The sequence below is a fragment of the Myiozetetes cayanensis genome, unplaced genomic scaffold, assembly GCF_022539395.1.
Source record: "Myiozetetes cayanensis isolate MyiCay16 unplaced genomic scaffold, myiCay2020 scf1, whole genome shotgun sequence".
Classification (NCBI taxonomy): Eukaryota; Metazoa; Chordata; class Aves; order Passeriformes; family Tyrannidae; genus Myiozetetes; species Myiozetetes cayanensis.
The window spans coordinates 9,690,224-9,709,592 of NW_026086604.1; the positions used below are offsets into that span (position 1 = coordinate 9,690,224).

General features: G+C 48.4%; 1 protein-coding gene and 1 long non-coding RNA gene across 2 annotated transcripts in view; both read right to left on the reverse strand.

The window, feature by feature from the left end:
• Window positions 1–19,369, reverse strand: part of LOC126639547 (uncharacterized) — a 716,944-nt gene that overhangs the window by 493,383 nt on the left and 204,192 nt on the right. The window lies entirely within an intron of this gene.
• On the reverse strand, window positions 11,345–16,764 carry TRIB1 (tribbles pseudokinase 1). The gene is made up of 3 exons (XM_050314122.1): window positions 16,315–16,764; window positions 15,610–15,902; window positions 11,345–13,543 (listed from the first exon to the last, which is right to left on the reverse strand). Exons 1-3 carry the CDS (start codon window positions 16,618–16,620, stop codon window positions 13,075–13,077), a joined length of 1,068 nt encoding a protein of 355 aa, XP_050170079.1. The 5' UTR covers window positions 16,621–16,764; the 3' UTR covers window positions 11,345–13,074.

Below are 19,369 nucleotides of genomic sequence, written 5' to 3' on the forward strand. Positions count from 1 at the left end.
ATCCCGGAGGCTGAGCTGCAGTCACTTATTGATGCAAGGGGCAGCAGGACCAAAGCAGCATCACACACACAATTATAAAACAGGACCAGTATCCCAGGCACTCCTGGTATCACCTGAAAAACTCCCACCCTCAATTGCTCCAGTCCCAGGTCTCCCCTCCACATCCATGCTCTTCCTGCCCCTGCCAAAGCACTGTGCATATCTTGTGCCAACACACACCCTAACACAATGCAATGTTCCCAGGGCCAAAATATCTCTTGGTGCTGAAGCATGGTGCTCCCAGGCCTCTTAAAGCTCCATGAGTTCATTTTGCTTCCAAAAATGGCCATTTTCACAGTCCTTTGCAAGTAAAGCTGTGACTGAAAAGTGCAGAGGATGTCTCATTGCTGGAAGTAAGCTTTGAAGATGTTTTTGGTGACAAAAAGAAATTTGGACCCTAAGTCTAAATCTCAAAAGCTGTTTTCAACTACTAGGGAGCAATCCAGATTCATCTGCAGTGATGGAAGGGAGGGAAGGGAGTTTGGAATCAAAACTAATCAAAGCAACTAAATGGATTAAAACCCACTCCTACTTAACACCCTGCCACTGGCCATCCTGCTGATTTTATTCTAAACCCAAAAGAAATTACTCATGTGCTTGCCCCAGGGGAAATAAAACCGGTTTTCCTGAAAATATGCTTAGATTTGCCCAGCAGGCTGTATTGCATTTGTGTAGCCAGGTTTTGGTAGTAGAGGGGAGTGTGGGGAGGGAGGGCTGCAGGGTTGGTGTCTACAAGAAGCTGCCAGAAACTTCCCACATGTCCGCACACCTGCTGCTGGCCAAGGCCAAGCAATCAGGAATGATAGTAATGCCTCTGTGACAACATATTTAACAAGCAAATAGTTATTGCACAGATGTAGTTGTGGCCAGAGAAGAGTGGAAGGGGAATATGTGAGAGGAACAACTATGCAGACACCAAGGTCAGTGCAGAAGGATGGGGAAAAGGTGCTCCAGGAGCTGAGATTCCCCTGTAGCCCGTAGTGAAGACCATGGTGAGGCAGCTGTGACCCTGCAGCCCATGGAGGACCATGGGAGAGCAGAGATCCACCTGCAGCCCATGAAGGAGACCCTGCCAGAGCAGGTGGATGCCCAAGAGAGGGGGAACTTGTGCTGGAGCAGGGTCCTGTCAGGGACCTGCAGACCCATGGGTAGAGGAGCCCACACTGGAGGAGCTTTCCTGGTAGGATTTGTGACCCAGTGCGGAACCCACGTTGGAACAGCCTGTGCCTGAAGGACTGCAACACATGGAAAAGTGACCCATGTCACAGCAGTTTTTGGAGAACTGTTGCACATGGGATGGATTCAACATTGGAGAAGGTTGTGCAGGACTATCTCCCGTGGGAGGGACCCCACACTGGGGCAGAGGAAAGACACTTCTCCCTGAGAAGCAGTAGTAACAATAGGCGATGAATTGACCTGGTTCCCTATCTCCCTGCACTGCTGGGGGAGAGGTGGTAGAACTTGGGAAGGAGGGAGGGGTAGAGGAAGGTGTTTTTAAGGTTTATTTTACTTCCCATAATCTTGCTCTGATTTTGTTAGCAATAAATTCAATTAATATCCCCAATGCGAGTCTCTTTGGCCCGTGATGGTACTTGGTGAGTGATCTCTCCAGGACCTTATCTCAACTCATGAACCTTTCGTTATAATTTCTCTCTCGTGTCCAGTTGCAGAGGGGAGTGATAAGAGTGGTTTTGGTGGGTGCCTGGCATCTAGTCAAGCTCAATCCACCACATGGGCACAACAGGGCTGCAGGGTTGCACCACAGCTGCTGCCACAGCCAGACACCCATCCGCACTGCCCAGGTTGAATCTGCAGCCACAGGACTGCCCAGTGCAGGTTTACAAGCCAGGATTTGAGCCTTTGAAACAAAATGTCATCAAGGTCCATTAGTGTTGGCATCCCCCATGCTCTACTGAATATATTAACAAGTTGTGGCATAGTGAACTCCAAGATGCAGTGGAGTAATTAAAACAATGAAATCTTTAAGATTGAGATGATGCCTTTTGTTGTGGGTGGAAGGTGAGCGGAAAAAAATCACCTTTATTATCTGTATCAGCTCTTTGAAAGAGATTCCTGAAAACAACTTGTGAAACAGCACCCTTTCCATGCATAGAAACAAGAAGGGACAAGAAGGAAAGCTTAGTCCTCTGCAAGGGTGTAAACCTGTCCTGATTCTTCCCATCTTCTTATTCCACCCCTTGGTCCCCCCAAAGCCTCTCCAATAAACCTTCCACATCGGGACTCATCAGACCTGAGCCATGAGCAGTCCTTGCATTTTGCACGTGGCTGAATTTCACTCCAGTGGGTAAAAAAAAAACCCAGCAGTTGAATTTGGTAAAAGGAACTACCCACTTGTGTCTCAAGTATGGGAAGAGTCGCAACTTCTGCCCTGTCTCATACGGCTCTGCCCTGGACAGAGAGCCCAGAGCAGCACTTTACTTTGCACAAAATGCTGACATCAACAAATACCATAATAGTGGAAGTAACTTTAATAAAACCCTGCTGGCTAACACAGCATTTCTGTACCCCAGCTGCTTTTTTTTTTTTTCTTCAAGTTGTTTTGAAAGTTAATAGTTGAGCCTCACCAAAAAAAAAAAAAAAAAAAAAAAAAATTGAGTTGGGCAACTATGCCAAGGTTAAATTGGGTCAAATCCTGAAATCCTGACTTCAGGCCAGACTCTACAGTTCCCATTGATTTACACAGGAATGTTGCATGTGCTGGAGAATTTCTCCCCAGTTTGCTCTTCAGGCTCTGCTGAGTTTGGATCTCTAGATTTGACCCCGAAGGATGGCAATGCAGTGGGCAGGCCAAACCTGATTTGCTCCAGTGGCTGTGTTATAATTTATGCCAGAGCAAAACCCCTGAGTACATCCTGAATGCAGCTACATTACAGTACATGTCAGAGCAAAACTCCTGGATACACCCTTATGATCCGGGTGGGGATTTCTGCATGTGGGATCTGTGGAACCAGATACCCCAAGCACGGAAACTGGATCATCCCTGCAGAAAACACAGTAGGGCTGCCAGAGTTTAATTGCAGCTCTCTGCTTGCTGAGAGGCATCTGGTTTGAGTGAAGCTTTTCGAACTTGCACCAGTGGGGTAGGACCCACACGGGCTCACAGCAGAGAGCTCAGCACCCTGCTGGTCACTCCCATCCCCGGCTGTCTTTGCTTCTGTAACTCCTTGGCATTTTTTGACACTTTGCTAGAAAAGGAGGAACAACTGGGATTTGGGATGGCTCCACTGGTATCATGCTGTGCATCCTTGTCACCAGGAGCATCCTCAGCTAGATCATAAAGGAAAGCTCCAGCTCCCTTAGGCTGCCCAGCATAGAAGCAGATATGAGATGAGAAGCTGTTCTTATGTGTTTTCCGAGATGCGTTTTCTATACCCACTCAGAGTGATTTATTTCTCCTTCTTTTGAATGGCTGCAGCAGCCTGGATCACGGCTGTATCATTATCCACATACTTCTTTTCATTTTGGTTGATTGCTTCCCAACTTAACTCCTCCCTAATAGATCTTTAACTGAAGAATTTCTTCCTTTGCTTCTGAGGGCAGCCCACGTCCCTTGGTAGCTGCAAACATACACAAGGGAAGTGCATTATCCAGCCCATTAGTGCCTTATCCTGTTGGGTTTTTTATGTGATGGTCACTGGAAGAATCGCAGTGCTGAACTGTACTTTTTCTATGCTTGGCATGTGGTGAGACTAAATAATCCTGTCTGTTACAAAGTCACTCATGCTAGTTGTTTCCAAATGAATCAATAACCCTTTTAAAGCCACAGCTGCAAGACCATCTACCGCTGTGATCCATCTACCACCAGCTTTTGAACTGCCTACAGTCATACCCAGCATCTGTTACTCTATGCAAGTCATCCCATTGACTCTGAGAAGTGCTGGGGGTGTTCAGAGCTTTAAGTAGCAAACCATGGACACGCTTCCACTCCCCCAGAGCTGGGAGTCCATTGCAACCGGACTGTTTTCCAAAATGATTCATCCTGACCTTTGCTTGAGACACACAATGGCTTCCTAGCATAAGATGAACCAGATTTCTGGAAGAATCACTCTAAAACCATAGTGGAAAATTTCCAGAAATAATTAAATACAATCATTTGCAAGGGTCAAAAGATCTGGACACCTGTTTCCTGGCAAAGCAGCGAAGGAGGGAGAGGGAGGGGGTGGCTGGACCATCACTCAGCTGTCCCAGTGCACATGTAAGATTAGCACCTGGGTAAAGGGCAGGTGGCAGGTGCTGAAGATAGTAATACTGAGGTCAAAGTCATGGAAAGAAGAGACATAAAGACTGTATTGCTTTTCCAGAGGCCTCTGCACAGCATAGAATCATGGCATGTTTTGGGTTGGAAGGGCCCTTAAAGATCATCTTGTTCCAACTCCTCTGCCATAGGCAGAGTTACCTTCCACTAGACTGGGTTGCTTAAAGCCACATCCAACTTGGCCATGAACACTGCTAGGGACAGGGCACCCACAATTTCTCTGTGCAACCTGTTCCAGTGCTTTACCACTTTCATAGTAAAGATTTTCTTCCTAATATCTAATCTTAATCTACCCTTCCTCAGTTTAAAACTATTCCCCCTTGTTCTATCACTACACTCCCTGATAAAAAGTCCCTCCCCATATTTTCTGTAAGGCCCCCTATAGGTACAGAAAGATGTTTCAAGGTCTCTTCCCCAGGCTGAACAGCTCCAGCCTTCTCTGCCTGTCTTCATAGGAGAGGTGCTCCAGCCCTCTGATCATCTTCAGGACCCTCCTCTGGAATTGCTCCAGCAGGTCCATGTCCTTATGGTGGGGTACTCAAAGCTGAATATGGTATTTCAGGTAGGGTCTCACAAGAGCAGAGGGGAATGGATGTGGGTCTGATCAGTCTTGCTGTGCCTTCTCACTGCAGAGAGACTGGCAGCAGCCTGGGACGTGTGTGCTGGGAGCCCCAAGCAGCTCCTTCAGCTCTTAGGTCGCAGGTGCCAAAGGCAGGCACTGAGCCACCTCGACAAACCCTTCCTGCAGCATTTCCTTTGAGCTTCTGGCAATGAGGTGGGAGCCCTGATTAGCTCCAAACCCCCTTCCCCGCGCCGCAGGTGCAGGGATTTTGCCGGGGGAGGCTGTCAGCAGTAATAAGCAATCTCCTCCATCAGCACACAGCCTGAGCTCCCTGCACCGCTCTGCCTGCCACTGGGTGAGGCCTTTTCCTCTCAGGCTCTGACTCATGCCCACATGCGTGAGCAGGATGTGCATCACGGGCCAGCCCTGGGTCACCAGCCCAGCCTGCGGCGCCCTGCAAAGCAGCCCTGCCTGTGCCCGGCAGCCAAAACGCTGCCAGTCACCCTGAGCCAGACCCAGTGCTGGGGTCTGAAGCTGGACAGGACCCCAGCATCTTCTCTCCAGCACAGATAGATATCCCAGGATGTACTATCTCCTGCCAGTGGCTAACACAGGCAGTGCTGTCTGCAGCCAGCACGGCTTGCCCAAGGAGCCTGCAGGCATGGTGGTACCTCATGGCTGGAGTCCAAGCCCCATCCTGATGTGACCAAAGCACTCTCCCTGCAAAGCCACCGTTGCCTCACACTGGAAGGAGATTTCTCAGGGCTTTGGCTGCTGTTGGCACATGCACATGAAGTCTGGGCCACAGCACGTCATTTAAAGGTGCTCCCTCCCCATCCAAACCAATGATCCTGCTTTTCCTGATGCGCCCTGAAAGAAGAAAAGGACATTGAAAAAGATGTTACTAAGTCAGGAAACCATTCTGGAGGAGAGGCAGTAGTTCCTCTAACCTCGCACATGGGGATAGAAAACTATTTGCTGACTTTGTCTTATTTTTTAATTTATTGTTTTGCCAGCTGCTCAGATAAAAGGACAAAGCTCTTCCTGCTGTAATCAGGCAACCAGTCAAGCATGCCTCGGCAGCACAGAGCATCTGGCTGGGACATTGGTGACGAGTGGGGAATAGTTCAAAGAGTTCACAGGACACATCCTTTCAAATCCCTCTTTGCAACAGAGAGAAAGTGGACATTTGCTTGTTCTTCCTCACATGAAAATTTGAAGTCTCCTGGAGATCATTGCCTTCAGCAGACACGGTTCTTACATATTAAGGATCACAAGACCATGATAAAATATCCCATGAGTTCACTGATTAAACCTTTCTGTCCACTGGGCTCAAATCCCCATCTCCCCGGGTGCTGTGGCTGCCTCTAAAGGCCACTGACCTGCACAGAGCACAGCTGCTCTTCATCTCCTCTGGTCCCCATGGCAGGTGAGGACAGCACAAAGACCCTCCAAAACTTGGCCTGTCATTCAGTCTTTCAGTCATATTGCTGTTGTTTGGAGCATATTACCCTTCCAAGCAAGGTAATTTAATGCAGCAGCACCAAGCTCTGCTCTGGAATTCATTGCTGCAGGATTTTGAGACCTCAAGGTACAGTTAGAGTCAAAGGCACCCAAGCAAGGCTTCCAGTCGTAGGAATGTCCTTGGAGGATGCTTAAACATCAAAGTGGGCATCAGTGGCCCACGGTGTAATAGAATCACAGAATAATTTGGGTTGGAAGGGACGTTAAAGACCACCTAGCTCCAACCCCCAGCCATGGGCAGGGACTCCTTCCACTAGACCAGGTTGCTCGAAGCCCCATCCAACCTCGCCTTGAACGCTTCCAGGGGTGGGGTATCCACAACTTGTCTGGGCAACCTGTTCCAGTGTCTCACTACACTCACAGTAAAGAATTTCTTTCTAACATCTAATCTAAATCAAACCTCTTTCAGCTTAAAACTGTTACCCCTCATGCTATCACTACATTGCCCGATAACGAGTCCCTCTCCATATTTCCCGTGGATCCCCTTTAGGTTCTGTGTCCCTGTGCTGCAGGGGAACATCACAGGGTGTACCTGACAGGCATCTGCCGTACTCCCATGCACATCTGTAGGCATTAGGCATTTGCACATGCTCCTCCTGGGGCTGGATGGACCTGTTGGCCTGACAGCACCCTGCCTTCCCCCAGATCCAGGCAGCTTGGGTACAGGCACGAGGGTGGGGAGGAGCAGGGTTTATCACCATGCTTCTCAGTCAACAATTTTGTAGAAGCACCAGGTGGGTTGTACACTTTTGCCTGATGTTTGAGGGGCGTTGCCACCCTGCTTTGCAGCAGAGACTGCTGGTTGACCTTTTTGAGTCTAATTCTGCTGCCTTTACTCACTGGGGAAAACACTTGCTCACACCAGTCATCCCACTGTCCATCTGCAAAGTCATTGTCATTGGGTATGAGTCTTGCTCAGCCTTTTGCCCTAAATTATGTTGGTACTTTGTCCCCAGTTGCTAACACGGCAAAGGAAATGCACGGCATTTGAACCTCTGTGAGACTACGAATCTGACAAGTTGAGACTTGACAAGGATGTTATCACAGGGCCCAACAATGGCTTTACACTCAATTACATTTATGGTTTCTCTGATTCATTTAAATATTTATGGCTTTTTCACTAACAGGAAGTTAAGAAAAGGAAAAAAGACTATATGAAAAGGAAAAAAAAATGTTCTGTAATGAACAATTTGCTGGTGCAAGACTGGGTGACACAGGAGAAACTGAGCAACTACCTTGGGTGGTGGGGAAGAGTCATTTTCTGTGGTGACCGAAGCTATATTTGATTTCTTAGGCAATGTCAGCTTTTGCATGCTACATTCTTTGGCTAATTGCCAGCACGATGTGTAATACTTTAGCCACACTGTTGTTACTTAATCCTTTCCTAATCTGCAATTTGCGCAAGAGGAGTAAAATCTAAGCAAAGCCACTGAGAACATCTCCACTAATAATTTATCAAACTCGACTTTTGTTGTTGGCAGGAAACGGTAGTTGATGGAGGTGAATGTTTTCCCACAACAGCGCCGTATCATAAACACGAGGCAGCTGATTCATGCCACACTTATTTTCTGTCATCCACCCTTTGTGTCACCCTGATATTTCTTAGAACGATAAGCCCGTCTGTGTGCTCACAACACACCGCCGAGGTCCCAGTTTCATCTCTTTCTGCAAATTACACATTAATTAACCATTAATAACAGTGGGAGTTGCATGCACAAATCCACACCCGCCGTGATGAGACCGTGCCCTTGGTGAGCAAGTGCCTTGTTAATCACCTGCACCTCAGAGCCAGAGCTGCCTCTCAGCCCTGCGAGAGGAACGGCCCCGGAGAGGGAAGGAGGGAAGGGAAGCACCCGGGCGCTCGCCAGCCCTAATCCTGCCTTAAAGAAAAGCGTTACCTCTTGCTCTATGAATTTTATTTATTTTGGTCCTCTGGGCAGTGCTTGCTGTTGTTAGAAACATGATTGCTTCATACAGTTATGTTAATGTTTGCATTTGACAGAATGTAATTGATACTTCGGCTGCTCCAGCTTCAAAGCCAAATTAGGAAATGAAGTGCTGCACATTAGCTTGTTTAGCTGGTTAAATACTGTAAATAAATACATGCAGGGCAATGAAAACTAATGAGTTCTCTTTAAGGCATTTTCTGAATAGCTTGCTTCACAAAAAAAAAAAAAAAACTCCTGCTGTGAACTCATATCCTGAAGGATTTGTCATTTTGCTGCAACAAAAGTTGATTCTGTCTGAAATCTGAACTCTGGATTTCACTTGGAGAAAAGGATTTTGCAAGTTTTGGAGGAATCATGGCAAGAACTGTTGCAAATTTTGTGGTACTTTTATCAACAATAGTTCCAAGAGCTGTTGCATTTAACAAAGCCATTTTTTGCAAGGGATTAATTCAGACCGTGGCTATATGTCAAGCTATTCTTCTCAATGCTCACTAGGAAAACGTCTTTGTAAGAAGCATTTGCATAGGACATTTCTTTGTGGTGCTAAATCTGTGCAGTGCCATAATGCTGAACATTGGGCTTTTTTTCCCTGACAGAATGCAAATAGCATGAAAAAAGTGGGGGAAAATCTGCTTTTGTATAAAGAGATAATCTGTAGAGATTTGCTTGGCAGAGTGCTCTCAGCACTGCTGGAATAAAATGTGTTTCTCAGGTTATCTCTCAGACCTGCCCTCAGTGCATTAAATCAGAGCTAGAGGAGAGCACTGCACCGGCTTTGTGATCCAGCCAAGGGCAACGAATCTTCCTCTTGTACATCTGTGTAGAAAAACTGTTCTTTCCCCCCCTTTCTTTCATAAATAATACATTGATGCAGTATTGCCTTTGACTGACCTGAAGGTGTTCTCCTAAAATCAGGGCACTTTTTAGCATAGGTAGAACTGAACCTCTACCAGTCCTTCTTAACTGCAAATAACCTCAGTGGTATCACCTGCTTGGCAGAGATCTTGACCTTAAACCTGAGCTTGCTGAGCTGGCTGTTTTACCTGGCACTTTCAGAGGAAGCTGGTTTATAAATTCTGCTGTGCTACTTCAAAAGAGAATTATTGAACTGGTGCCCAAAATGAAGCTGAAGTATTGAGAGCTAATAAAAATACATTTTTAGGACATAAGATCTATCCAGACTGGAGGGTGGTTCAATGCCAGCTTAGGATGGAGCCTGTGATGTGGAAAACCTCAACTTTTTCTGTGTTTTCAGCAGCAATGGAGAAGGACTGAAGGCACCCAGCACTCTTCAGAGAGGCCAACAGTATCTTGCAACTTCAGGATGAAAATGGTGACCTGGTCTGTGAAATACATGACATTCTTGCAGTCCACAGCCAAAAGGACCATTTAAAAATAGACAAATTATGACTCTCTCAAAAAGAAATGTATGCATTGCATAAATCAAAGTTCTCACACCCACCATCAAAGTTTAATCACTTAATATGCTGGTTCTTTCAACACGCTCTGAAACTTTGTATACAATAATACAAACGATGGGGTAACGAAGCAATAGCAATTTATTCTGCTGTACAAACGGATGTTGCATTATAATCCCTAAAGCAACACAGAGGCTGCTTGCAGATGTTACTACAATTTGGCGTTTATTTTAATTGCTCTGCAGCATAGCTCATGTGAAACAGTCACGGGATGACCTACACGTTCACCTACTAAGTGACTTCACTGTAAGGGGGAAAAAAAAAGTGGTTTTAGTTTTCAAGGTTTCATTAAAACACGAAACTCCTGCAGTTGTTTTGAAAGGATGCATCAGGGTTTCTGTCCAAGCCCAAAAGCATAGTAGGGCAGGGGGTAATTTAATCAGCCAGGCTATGCGGTGCATATATTTTTACAAGTCTTGCAAGAATAACATCAGTAAAGTAACTTGAGATATTTTGGTGTCTGACATTCACTCAGCAAGTGCTAAGAAAATAGGCTTACTGCACAGATCACTGGCTTCTCAGAGTGGGAGTCAAGGTGCCTAATGAAAGTCAGTGCACTTTGCTTTATCATTGACCACGTTCCTATTCCCTCCTTTTCACTTTCCACTCCCCTTCTAAAAGCAAAATTGTTTTTAAAGTTGCTCCTGCTCCAGGAGCTGCCTAGAAGCAGTTGCTCTGCTGAACAGATTTCAAGCAAAAGGACAAAGTTAAACATGAGGCAAAGTATAAATAAAAATCAAGACTCTCTTCCTCCTCCTTTCTACTTGTGAGCGATGATCTCACCGCTCCGGGTGGATTGCAAGGGTGGCTTGATCTCTTTCAGGAAAGCACATTCTCTAACCTTGATACTGCAGCTATTTATACTCCTCTATTCTCACCACAAAGAAAAGCAGCTCTAATAGTCTTTCCCTTCATTTTTAACGGGAGCACTGAGTGGCCTCTCTGCTGCCTCCCAGCAGTGGGGTCAAGCCCCTGCTCACGGGCTCCAGCTCCCTGTAATGTCAGTGCTCTCAGCCACTGCCTCTGCTTCTCACTGCTCACTTTTAGACATCTGAGATCCGATTTTCCACTGGCTGGAGCATCACACTGCCAGGCACACAGGTGCAGGATGACAGCCTTGCTGTGCCATGGCATCTTCTTTCTGCTCGTAGGGTGCAGAGGGAAACAAATGCATTGGCTGAAAGGCAAGAGGGTTTCTAAAGTTCAGAGGCAGAGATGTAATTCCTCTCCCCCTTGTTTATCAGACAAGTAGGATACTCCCATTTCATATAGCTCTGGGGACACCCCAAGCCCTTTCTAGCCCACGAGAGGCAGGAGACATCTCCTGTCCCCACTCAGCTTCCTGGGGATTCAACCCAGGCTGAACTGGGAGAGTCAGGGCTAAGGCACAATGGAACAAATACAAGGACCATAGAGGAACTGATCCTCTCTGAGGCCAAACCCCATTTTTTCAGATTAAACCAAACATACTGAAGCTGTGTTCCCCTTGAGATATCATCAGAAATTGGGACAAACATTATGAAACCAAGTTTATTAAAACTTTCTACAAGTCAGACTTTATCATCCAGGTTTCCACAGACATATACATATGTACAAGTTGGACATAGTGTTTTTAGCTTTTCTGGCAGAATTTTCCACCAATATATACAAAGGTACTGTTTTTCATAGAAGGGTTAAACTGTATCACAGATACAAATGTCAAGCAATCATGAGAGGTTTAGTGCAACGGAGAGCTGGAGCGCTCTGCTCTTAATGCTCATGATTCTGTCAAGTTAGTATTGCCAACAATAATTCACATTAAATTGCTCTTCAACACCTCTTATTAGGACAAACAAAGTACAACAAAACAAGAAAACAAAACCCCAAACAGTAAGGTATGTACAAAGTACACAGTCCATGAGGTATACATGGTATTCTCGCAACGGGTGGTGGGACTGCAGCCAGGGTTAACCCTTAAAATGACTTCACTCTAACTGTGGGGTGTTGGAAACATGCATGACCCACCTCACGGCCATTTCAGAAGTCGCACTCTTGTCTTAGGTGAATGGACATCTCTTTGCATAAGCACTGGACACAAATGTGAAAGGAAGCAGAAATTTTAGGCAGGACTAAGCTTTACTTACCCCCAACCCAGGAAGCTAATGATTTAGATATATTCATTACCCACGCACATTGGAAAGACTATGAATAATCATGCAGGGGAAAAAAAAAAAAGGGTTGGAGGCAAACAGCATACCCGAATAATCAACTAAGGGTGTAAGGAGATTTTACTCTTAAGACTAACTTTTTGGGGGGTGGAGGGAAGAGGAGAGGTGATGGGACGTTTTTAAGAGTTGAGCTGGTTGGAAAACATGGCCATGTTTATAGGTACTGTACAAGACACCCTTTTCCAGGGGAAGGCGCCCCAGCTGATAGTGTTACAGTTTGGTAAACGGATATGTTTTGGCACTCGGAGCTAACGAGACCTGCTACTTGACAAGCTCGCTGAGGGCATAAAGTTATATAGGCTACACTGTGGTAACATGAGGCTTAAGTCTATTTAAAATGCTTTCCTGGTCAGCGAGGGGATCCGGCTGGGAGATCCAATGGTTCCTGCTTCAGAAACACCCACAGCAGTGATTTGTCTTAGAGGTGGATCTAGGAGCTTCATGCCCCTGAAAGCAAGATCAGCTGGAGGAGCAGCAGTGAGCAGACAGCTGGCCGTGGTGGGTGAAGACCTCCTTCCCTCATTAACGTGTGCTTACAGTCAGAGAGCTGCTTTGTGGGCTGGCTGGTGTGGCACGCCGAGGTGATTCCCCTTTTCACCATTTCTGTCAGATTTGCTCAGGTAGAGGCACACCTCGTGCCCCCAGCGCCTATACATCGTGGCCAGGGCTCCACACCTCTGCAGCCACCACAGGAGAGCAGAAGGGGCTGCCTTTCCATCCCACTCCTTGCCAGCCGTAAGACTCTGCAGCCAAGATGCGACCAGTTTTACACCGACGGAGGATGGGGGAGCCAGACAGTTCTCACAAAGCTGCACAGGTCCTCCGGAGCCAGTGGGACAGACCGACCAGCAGGGCAAGAGGATGGAACCTTGAGTATGCTCAGGGAGCAGAGATCTCCAGGTTGGTGTTCATTTAAACAAGGTCACTTTTCTGACCATACTGGCACTTTAAGATGCTGTTGAGTTTGCACAACGTGGAAAAATGAAACCCTACGAAGATGCCGGAGGTGGGAACTGACGAGATTTTTGAGATTTTGGGGTTAGCAGAAGAAGGAACTAATATCATCACTGTCTCCATGGTATTCTGGAACAATCTGATCCGAAGTTCCCGTCTCCTGGTCTGTATATCCAGGCTCCAAGACTGCCTCGAACCAAGGGTGAAGCAAGATCTCTGGAGCAGTGAGTCTTTCGGAGGGCTCCCGCCGCAGGAGACTGCGGATGAGGCATCGGGCTTTGGGGGAGACGTGGTCAGGAATACAGAACTGTCCACGCCGGATTTTGGAAAACAGAGTGCTAGGGTCCGAGTCATGGAAGGGGTAGCGTCCCACCAGCAGGGTATAGAGCATCACTCCCAAACTCCACACATCAGCCGATTTTCCGGAGTAAGTCCCTGTCGTGTTTAGGATCTCAGGACTGACGTATGCTGGGCAGCCGTGTTTGTCTGAGAGCGCATCATCTTCACCTTTGATGATGTGTGTGTCTTCCAGGCTCTCCAGACGCAGCTGAGTCCTAGGCAGGGCAGGAGAGGAAACCACAGGTGAGAAATAGCAACATGTAGTCACAAGCAAGCACAGCGAGCCCCTGTCATGACCCCATTGTCCTCGCAGTAGCACTGAGAAAGGAGAGGAAACACTTTTTAATCTGCAGTGGAGAAGTTGCCTGGACTCCTAGCTGCGTGTAGTGGAAGAGCAGCTGCGTGCATCGGGTCAGCGCTCAGCAGTGCCTGCTTGCTTTATTTGCTGGGGATTTTAACACCACAGAGGGCTCTTCGAAGAACACCAGCAAGTCACTTTGTTACCTGAGCAGGTTGCAGCGCCACTGCAGGGGGTTAATGTGTGACAGGACACCGTGCAACCACTATGTGCGGTGCAGGCTTTGAGCAAACAGAGCCCAGCTGCTGTAAACAGCAAAGCCCAGTTCCCTCCTGCACCACTGGGGATCATCGGCTCTCCTGAGCTTTTGATTTGGTTTTTAATTTTAATCTGTAACTTATTCTGTCTGCTTTTCCTGGGCGTACCACTGCACCCACCGTCTCCCAGGTGGACGTGGGTCCACACAAACCTCCTGTTTTAGAGGGTGAGGGGAGTTCCTACCGGCAGGGAAGCCATCAGCTGGCCCTGGAAGAGCTCTGCGCTGCCTGGCAGCCCTGCTGGGGTGTAGATGCGTTGGCTGCAGCCTGTCCTCAGCCTGACCTCGGCAAATACCCATTGGTTCTGCAAACGGAAAATATGACTCAACGAGAACCGTGGGCCCGGGATTGGCTGCGGGAGCCCTGAAACTGCACCTGTGCGAGAGCCCGCGTTGCCTGCCATTGCTTAACCCTCTTCTTGCCAAATGCGGTGCACATGACACTCGCCTGTGCAACACGTTATTTCCAAATGAGAGAGACTGTGTGCAATGTAATATTTCAACAAATGTTTCATCTTCTTATGGGAGGGAAAAGCTGCAATAGTTTCCTTCAAAGGAATTGCTTTCTTTGCATGTCAACATACGGCTGTTTCTGTTTCAGAGGGGCAGTGCTGGTTAATTTTCTTATCACCTTTGTTAAAGGGTATCCTGAATAAGCTTTAGCCCAGTTAGAGAACAAGCAAAAGCCCTTTTCTTCTGCTTCAGTAATATCACCTACACTTTTGTGACATTAGGCACAGCTCCATTACATCTTTTACTTAGGTTTTTAGCATTCCATGGGACAAGTAACTAGTCAGAGTCAGTTTTACTGGTCAAAAATGTATTTCTGACTCTGCCATGTGTGGTGAGGCACTGCAAGAGCAGCAAACACTCCAGGGAAAGACTGAATTCTTTTCCCTCATCTAAATTTAACAACTAGATACTATGATCTCTGTAAACCTAGGCTTTAGGCTAAGTTTTACTTAAGTGATTTTCTTTGATTCAGGATTCCCAAACCAGTATTTAACCATGTCCCACCTTCCCTCCCGTGTGTGCCCACATCCACAGGCACAGGAGGCATGGAAAGTGCAGCAGTGGAGGAGGAATAAAAACCCCAAAGGACACAGCTGGCCTTTCGTTAGCAGCGTCATCCTGATCAGCAAGGTGGTTCAGCAAGGAGACCCCTTCCAAGTGCTGCAGCTCTACCGTGGTCATGGGGCAGCTCTCCCAAGGAGGGACCAGAGCTCCAGTTCTTCACACCTCCCCCTGCTTCCCCAGCCAGGCTGCTTCCCCTTCCCTGCACAACGCCTCGGCCTCCCTCCTCTCCCTCTCTGCCTTTTATTCATTTGACACTGAATGAGTGGCACACATGACATCTTCTGGCGCTAACGAGCATCCGAACTATCATCCCTTTGTCTGCCAGCGGGTTACACTGAACTTCTGCTGAATGAGAGGAAGCACCCGGCGAGCTTCCTCCCTTTCATCAGTCAAGATCTCACTAAGAGCGAGTGCGTGCTGGTTAGATCCGTGACCTACTACACACACGTGATGGGGACCTACTCGGATTGCTCGCAGGTGATGCCCGGCTGACAGGGCCGTTTCCACTCCCTGGGACGCTTTTTGCGTCTCTGGATGTGGCATTCCTCCCTCCCCACTCACCCCAAGGCTGGCTGCTGACAGCCGCTTACCTTTCTTCATTAGAGAAGACAAATTTCCTGAGCTTGAGGTCACCAAGTACGATGGCTGACTGGTGGCAGTGAGCTACAGCAGAGACGATCTGCTTGAACAGTCGGGCAGCCTCCTCTTCCCTCAGCCTCTTGCAGCTCCTCACATAGGAGTGCATGTCCCCAAAGTCCTTTTCAAAGAACACATAAGCCTTGGTGTCCCCGAGGATGACTTCGACGACCCCGGTGATGTTTCTGTGTGACGGCAGCTGAATGTAAGGCCGGATCTTGTCCTGGTAGTGTTTGAGGGGGAACACCTGTATAGAGGAAATTAAACCCAAATTCATTCTCAAGGGCGTTGAAAGCTGCCGCTCGCGTAGCAACTCTCCCCAAACAATGACGAGGGAGCTGGAGGGGAGCCAGGGCTCGGCAGGATCGGCAGAAGCGCTGCTCAAAGCGGCTACCGAGACCCTTCCTGTTCGTTTTATATTGAAAGGCAGGGAGGAAAACTAAAACAAACCACCGTCCCCACAGCCTTTCGGAGGAAGGCGCTCCGAGTTAACCCGGAGTTTCCAGCTTACTCCCAGCGAGTGCAAACCCCCACCGGCGGCTGGCCGGGCGTTTCCAGTCGGGGAGCAGCGGGGAGGATGTTTGGCAGGGCTGTCCCCGGGCCGGGCGCTCGGACACGGCAGGAGGTACCCTCTGCCCACCCGCGCCGCTCCCGCTCACCTTGCAGCGCAGCTCCCGGCCCGAGCTGACGCTCAGCGCCCGGGACACCTGCTCCCGCTCGGCCAGCGGCAGCAGCAGGTACGAGGCGATCAGGCTGGGACCCGCCGCCCCTCCGCCGCCGGCGGGAGAGGCGGGGGCGCACGGCGACCCGGGAGCGCTCAGGCAGTCCGGGGGTCCGCAGTCGGCGAGGCGAGGGCACTTGGCGGCCGGCGCTTCCTCGGCGGGGCCGTCGTGGAGGGGCTGCAGGCGCTTGGCCGGGGCGCTGCGGCAGCGGGCGGCCGGCAGCAGGGACGCGGGGCGGCTCATCGGGGGAGCGGAGCGGGCGCGGTGCTAGAGCCGGGCGGTGCGCGCTGCGCGCATCCCTTCGCTCTCCCCGCCGTAACCTCGGGCCGTGCCCACCATCTGCTGCCGACTCCGCGCTAAAGTAGTTGGAGGCTTTTAAAAAAAAAAAAAAAAAAATTGAAAAAAAAAAGGTGATTCTCCTCCTCCTCCCGGCCCTGACGCACGGGGAAATGGGAGGAGGGAGGCTGGGACACGCCCGCTCCGCTCCGTCCGCCGCTCTCCGCGCCCCCGGCCCCGGCACAGCCCGGTGGGGCGACGGGAGACCCACCGGGGCACCCGAGGGAGGTTGGGGGCGCGGTGGAGACCCCCTTCGACCGTGAATAATTGCGGTGAGAAAGCGAGTCCACCTGCCTCTCCAGGAGCTTCTCCTCCATACATCTGAGTTTCCCAGCCCCAGTTCTTGCTTTTCACTAATCACTAAACAACCATCCCTCGCCCCGAGGTTTGCATCACGAAGCTGTTGTGTGCTAACCACCGTTTGCTCATAAGCGTAGACGTAACGTGCACCATCAGAAATACTCATCTCTGGGTGTTTCCAGTGTTAAAACTATCTGCTGTCCGAAAAAGGAATAGCTTGGAGAGCAGGCAGCAGCTAGGAGCTGAAGTGACCTGTGAGGAGCTGACTGAGTCGAGCTGCACAACGCTCAAAAGTGGGGGTTTAAAGGAATACTAAATAGACTTGCAGCCAGGACGGAAGACAAAAAAAAAAAAAAAAAAAAAAAAAAAAGAGAAAACCAGATAACAAATCATCCCTGGAAAAAAAATGCAGACAGCTGTAGTTTTGACAAGAGTGCTCCAGAAGGAAACTCTCCAGTTTTCTGTTTACATATATGCAAATTTTCTGTAATTCAGTGCTGAGGCTTCCCTAATATTAACACAGGGAGCCTATGTTTTGTTACTCAGTAGGCTCAGTTCCTGTCCCCTTTTGGTTTCCCCAGTCATGGTCCGTATAAGCAGCATAGAGGGTCCAAGACAGGTCCCCCTACCCCTCCCCCAGCTCTGAAGCCTCTGATGCCACACGTGCAGGTATTTGCTCAGATTCCTGACAGATAACTGCACGGCAAACCCGTGCATGCCTTCAGCTACTTCTAGTGTATTTTAAGAAACACATGAAACTCTTGTGCGGGATGACTCATGGCATAGCAGTCCCATTAATGCATTTAAACATAAAATGCATATGCCATAAAGGGATATCCCAGGGCCTGCATTTCCTTTTCTTTTTTTTTTTTTCTTTTTCCCAGAAATACAATTCCCTTAATGTCTGCAGATTGTTTCTGAATGATTCACCACAATTCTCAAAGCAAGCTGGGTTTTTTTTGTTCCTCTTATAGGTAAAATACACACAAGTATCCATCAGGCCTTTTGTTTTACTTTTCCCTTCCTGGAAGTTTGATGACTGGAATGCTTCTGCCGGGTGAGCTTAGCTGGTAGGATGCTGTCACATGTGGGCTGGTTCCTATATCTGAGATAGCCCAAGGTGTGTTGGGGGGAGGGCATGGGCAGTGTCAGTGGTTTTGGGGACAGGGCAAGGGTGTAAACACATCATAATAGCAATGAACCTGCATAAACCTACTCAGAGGCATTATTTGTGTATAACAGTATCCCCTGTAGCTATCTCAGTGTGAGCAGGAGTGAAGGGGCCAGTGTAAAAACCAAGTGATATACCTGGGGTAAGGACCTGTCTTTGGTCATTACCCTCCTGAAGATCCCTCTCTCTCAGCTCCTGTGCCAGACCACTGTCCCTGCTGAGGAGAAGGGCCATATATTCCATTGTTGGAAGCTGCATCCTCCCTCTTTCCAGCCTCCCACCCATTTAAAGACTCTTAGGTCCACAGCTGGTCACCTCATGGTGTCCCTATGCCATCGGGGCACAGTGGCACCAGGGCACAGTGCTTGGTTCAAGCTACTGACAGCTTGATGGCTGTCAGGGGGATGGCATTTAGGAAAAAAGCCCCTCTCCTGCCCCCCCCGCCTAAAACATCTGACATGTAACAGGAGAGCAGAGAGGTACACACTGCATTGACCCCACAGTCCTGCCACATTCTCCTGGTGCTTGGGCAGCCTCTTCTCACAGATATGCCACAGATTTCATGCTCTGTGTGTGGGTGTCTTTGCTAACTGGAGCACACAAGCTGGGCATGCAGTCCCCAAAGGCCAGGAAAAGATAACACCTGGGAAATTCATCCCAGGAGTGCTGGTGGGTCCCTTCTCTCAGCTAGTTTAGAATAGACTAAACTTCAATTATCTTTATGGGGCTGAGATGAACCAAAGCTTAAATCTCTCAGGTGTCAGGTCTCTGCAAAATGGGGTAGTTCTTGACTGCAGGAAAGGTTTAGTGCTTCTTTAAAATGCCTGGCATGCTCTCAGGTACTCAAAGCATTAATGCCATGAATAAACATATAGTAGCAATTATTAACCAAGTTAATAATGCTCATTGCCTTATTCTCAGTCTTATATTTTGGGTATGGAACATAAGGAAAGGGCTATATCCAGACTCCACTCCATCTTTACGAAATTGATTCCAAGATGCAGACAAGAGAAGTGATTCCAATTTTGGTTTTCTGTGTTTTTATAATTTTGGCTGATCCTCAAAATGCAGAAGAAAAGGGATGCCAAGGATGATGTCTGATGACCTTCCTCGCATGCTGCTTCTCAAAGGGCTGAAACTTGTCCTCCTTGCCGATCTCGTCCAGCACTTGCATGCAAGCCTGGT

Excerpts from the sequence above, each read along its gene's own strand:
- TRIB1 (XM_050314122.1), bottom strand. The coding sequence starts at position 16,620 with ATGAGCCGCCCCGCGTCCCTGCTGCCGGCCGCCCGCTGCCGCAGCGCC. Across the intron at positions 15,903-16,314 it reads GCCGGGAGCTGCGCTGCAAG|GTGTTCCCCCTCAAACACTA; the intron begins GTGAGCGGGAGC and ends TCCTCTATACAG. Across the intron at positions 13,544-15,609 it reads GTCTTCTCTAATGAAGAAAG|GACTCAGCTGCGTCTGGAGA; the intron begins GTAAGCGGCTGT and ends TGCCCTGCCTAG.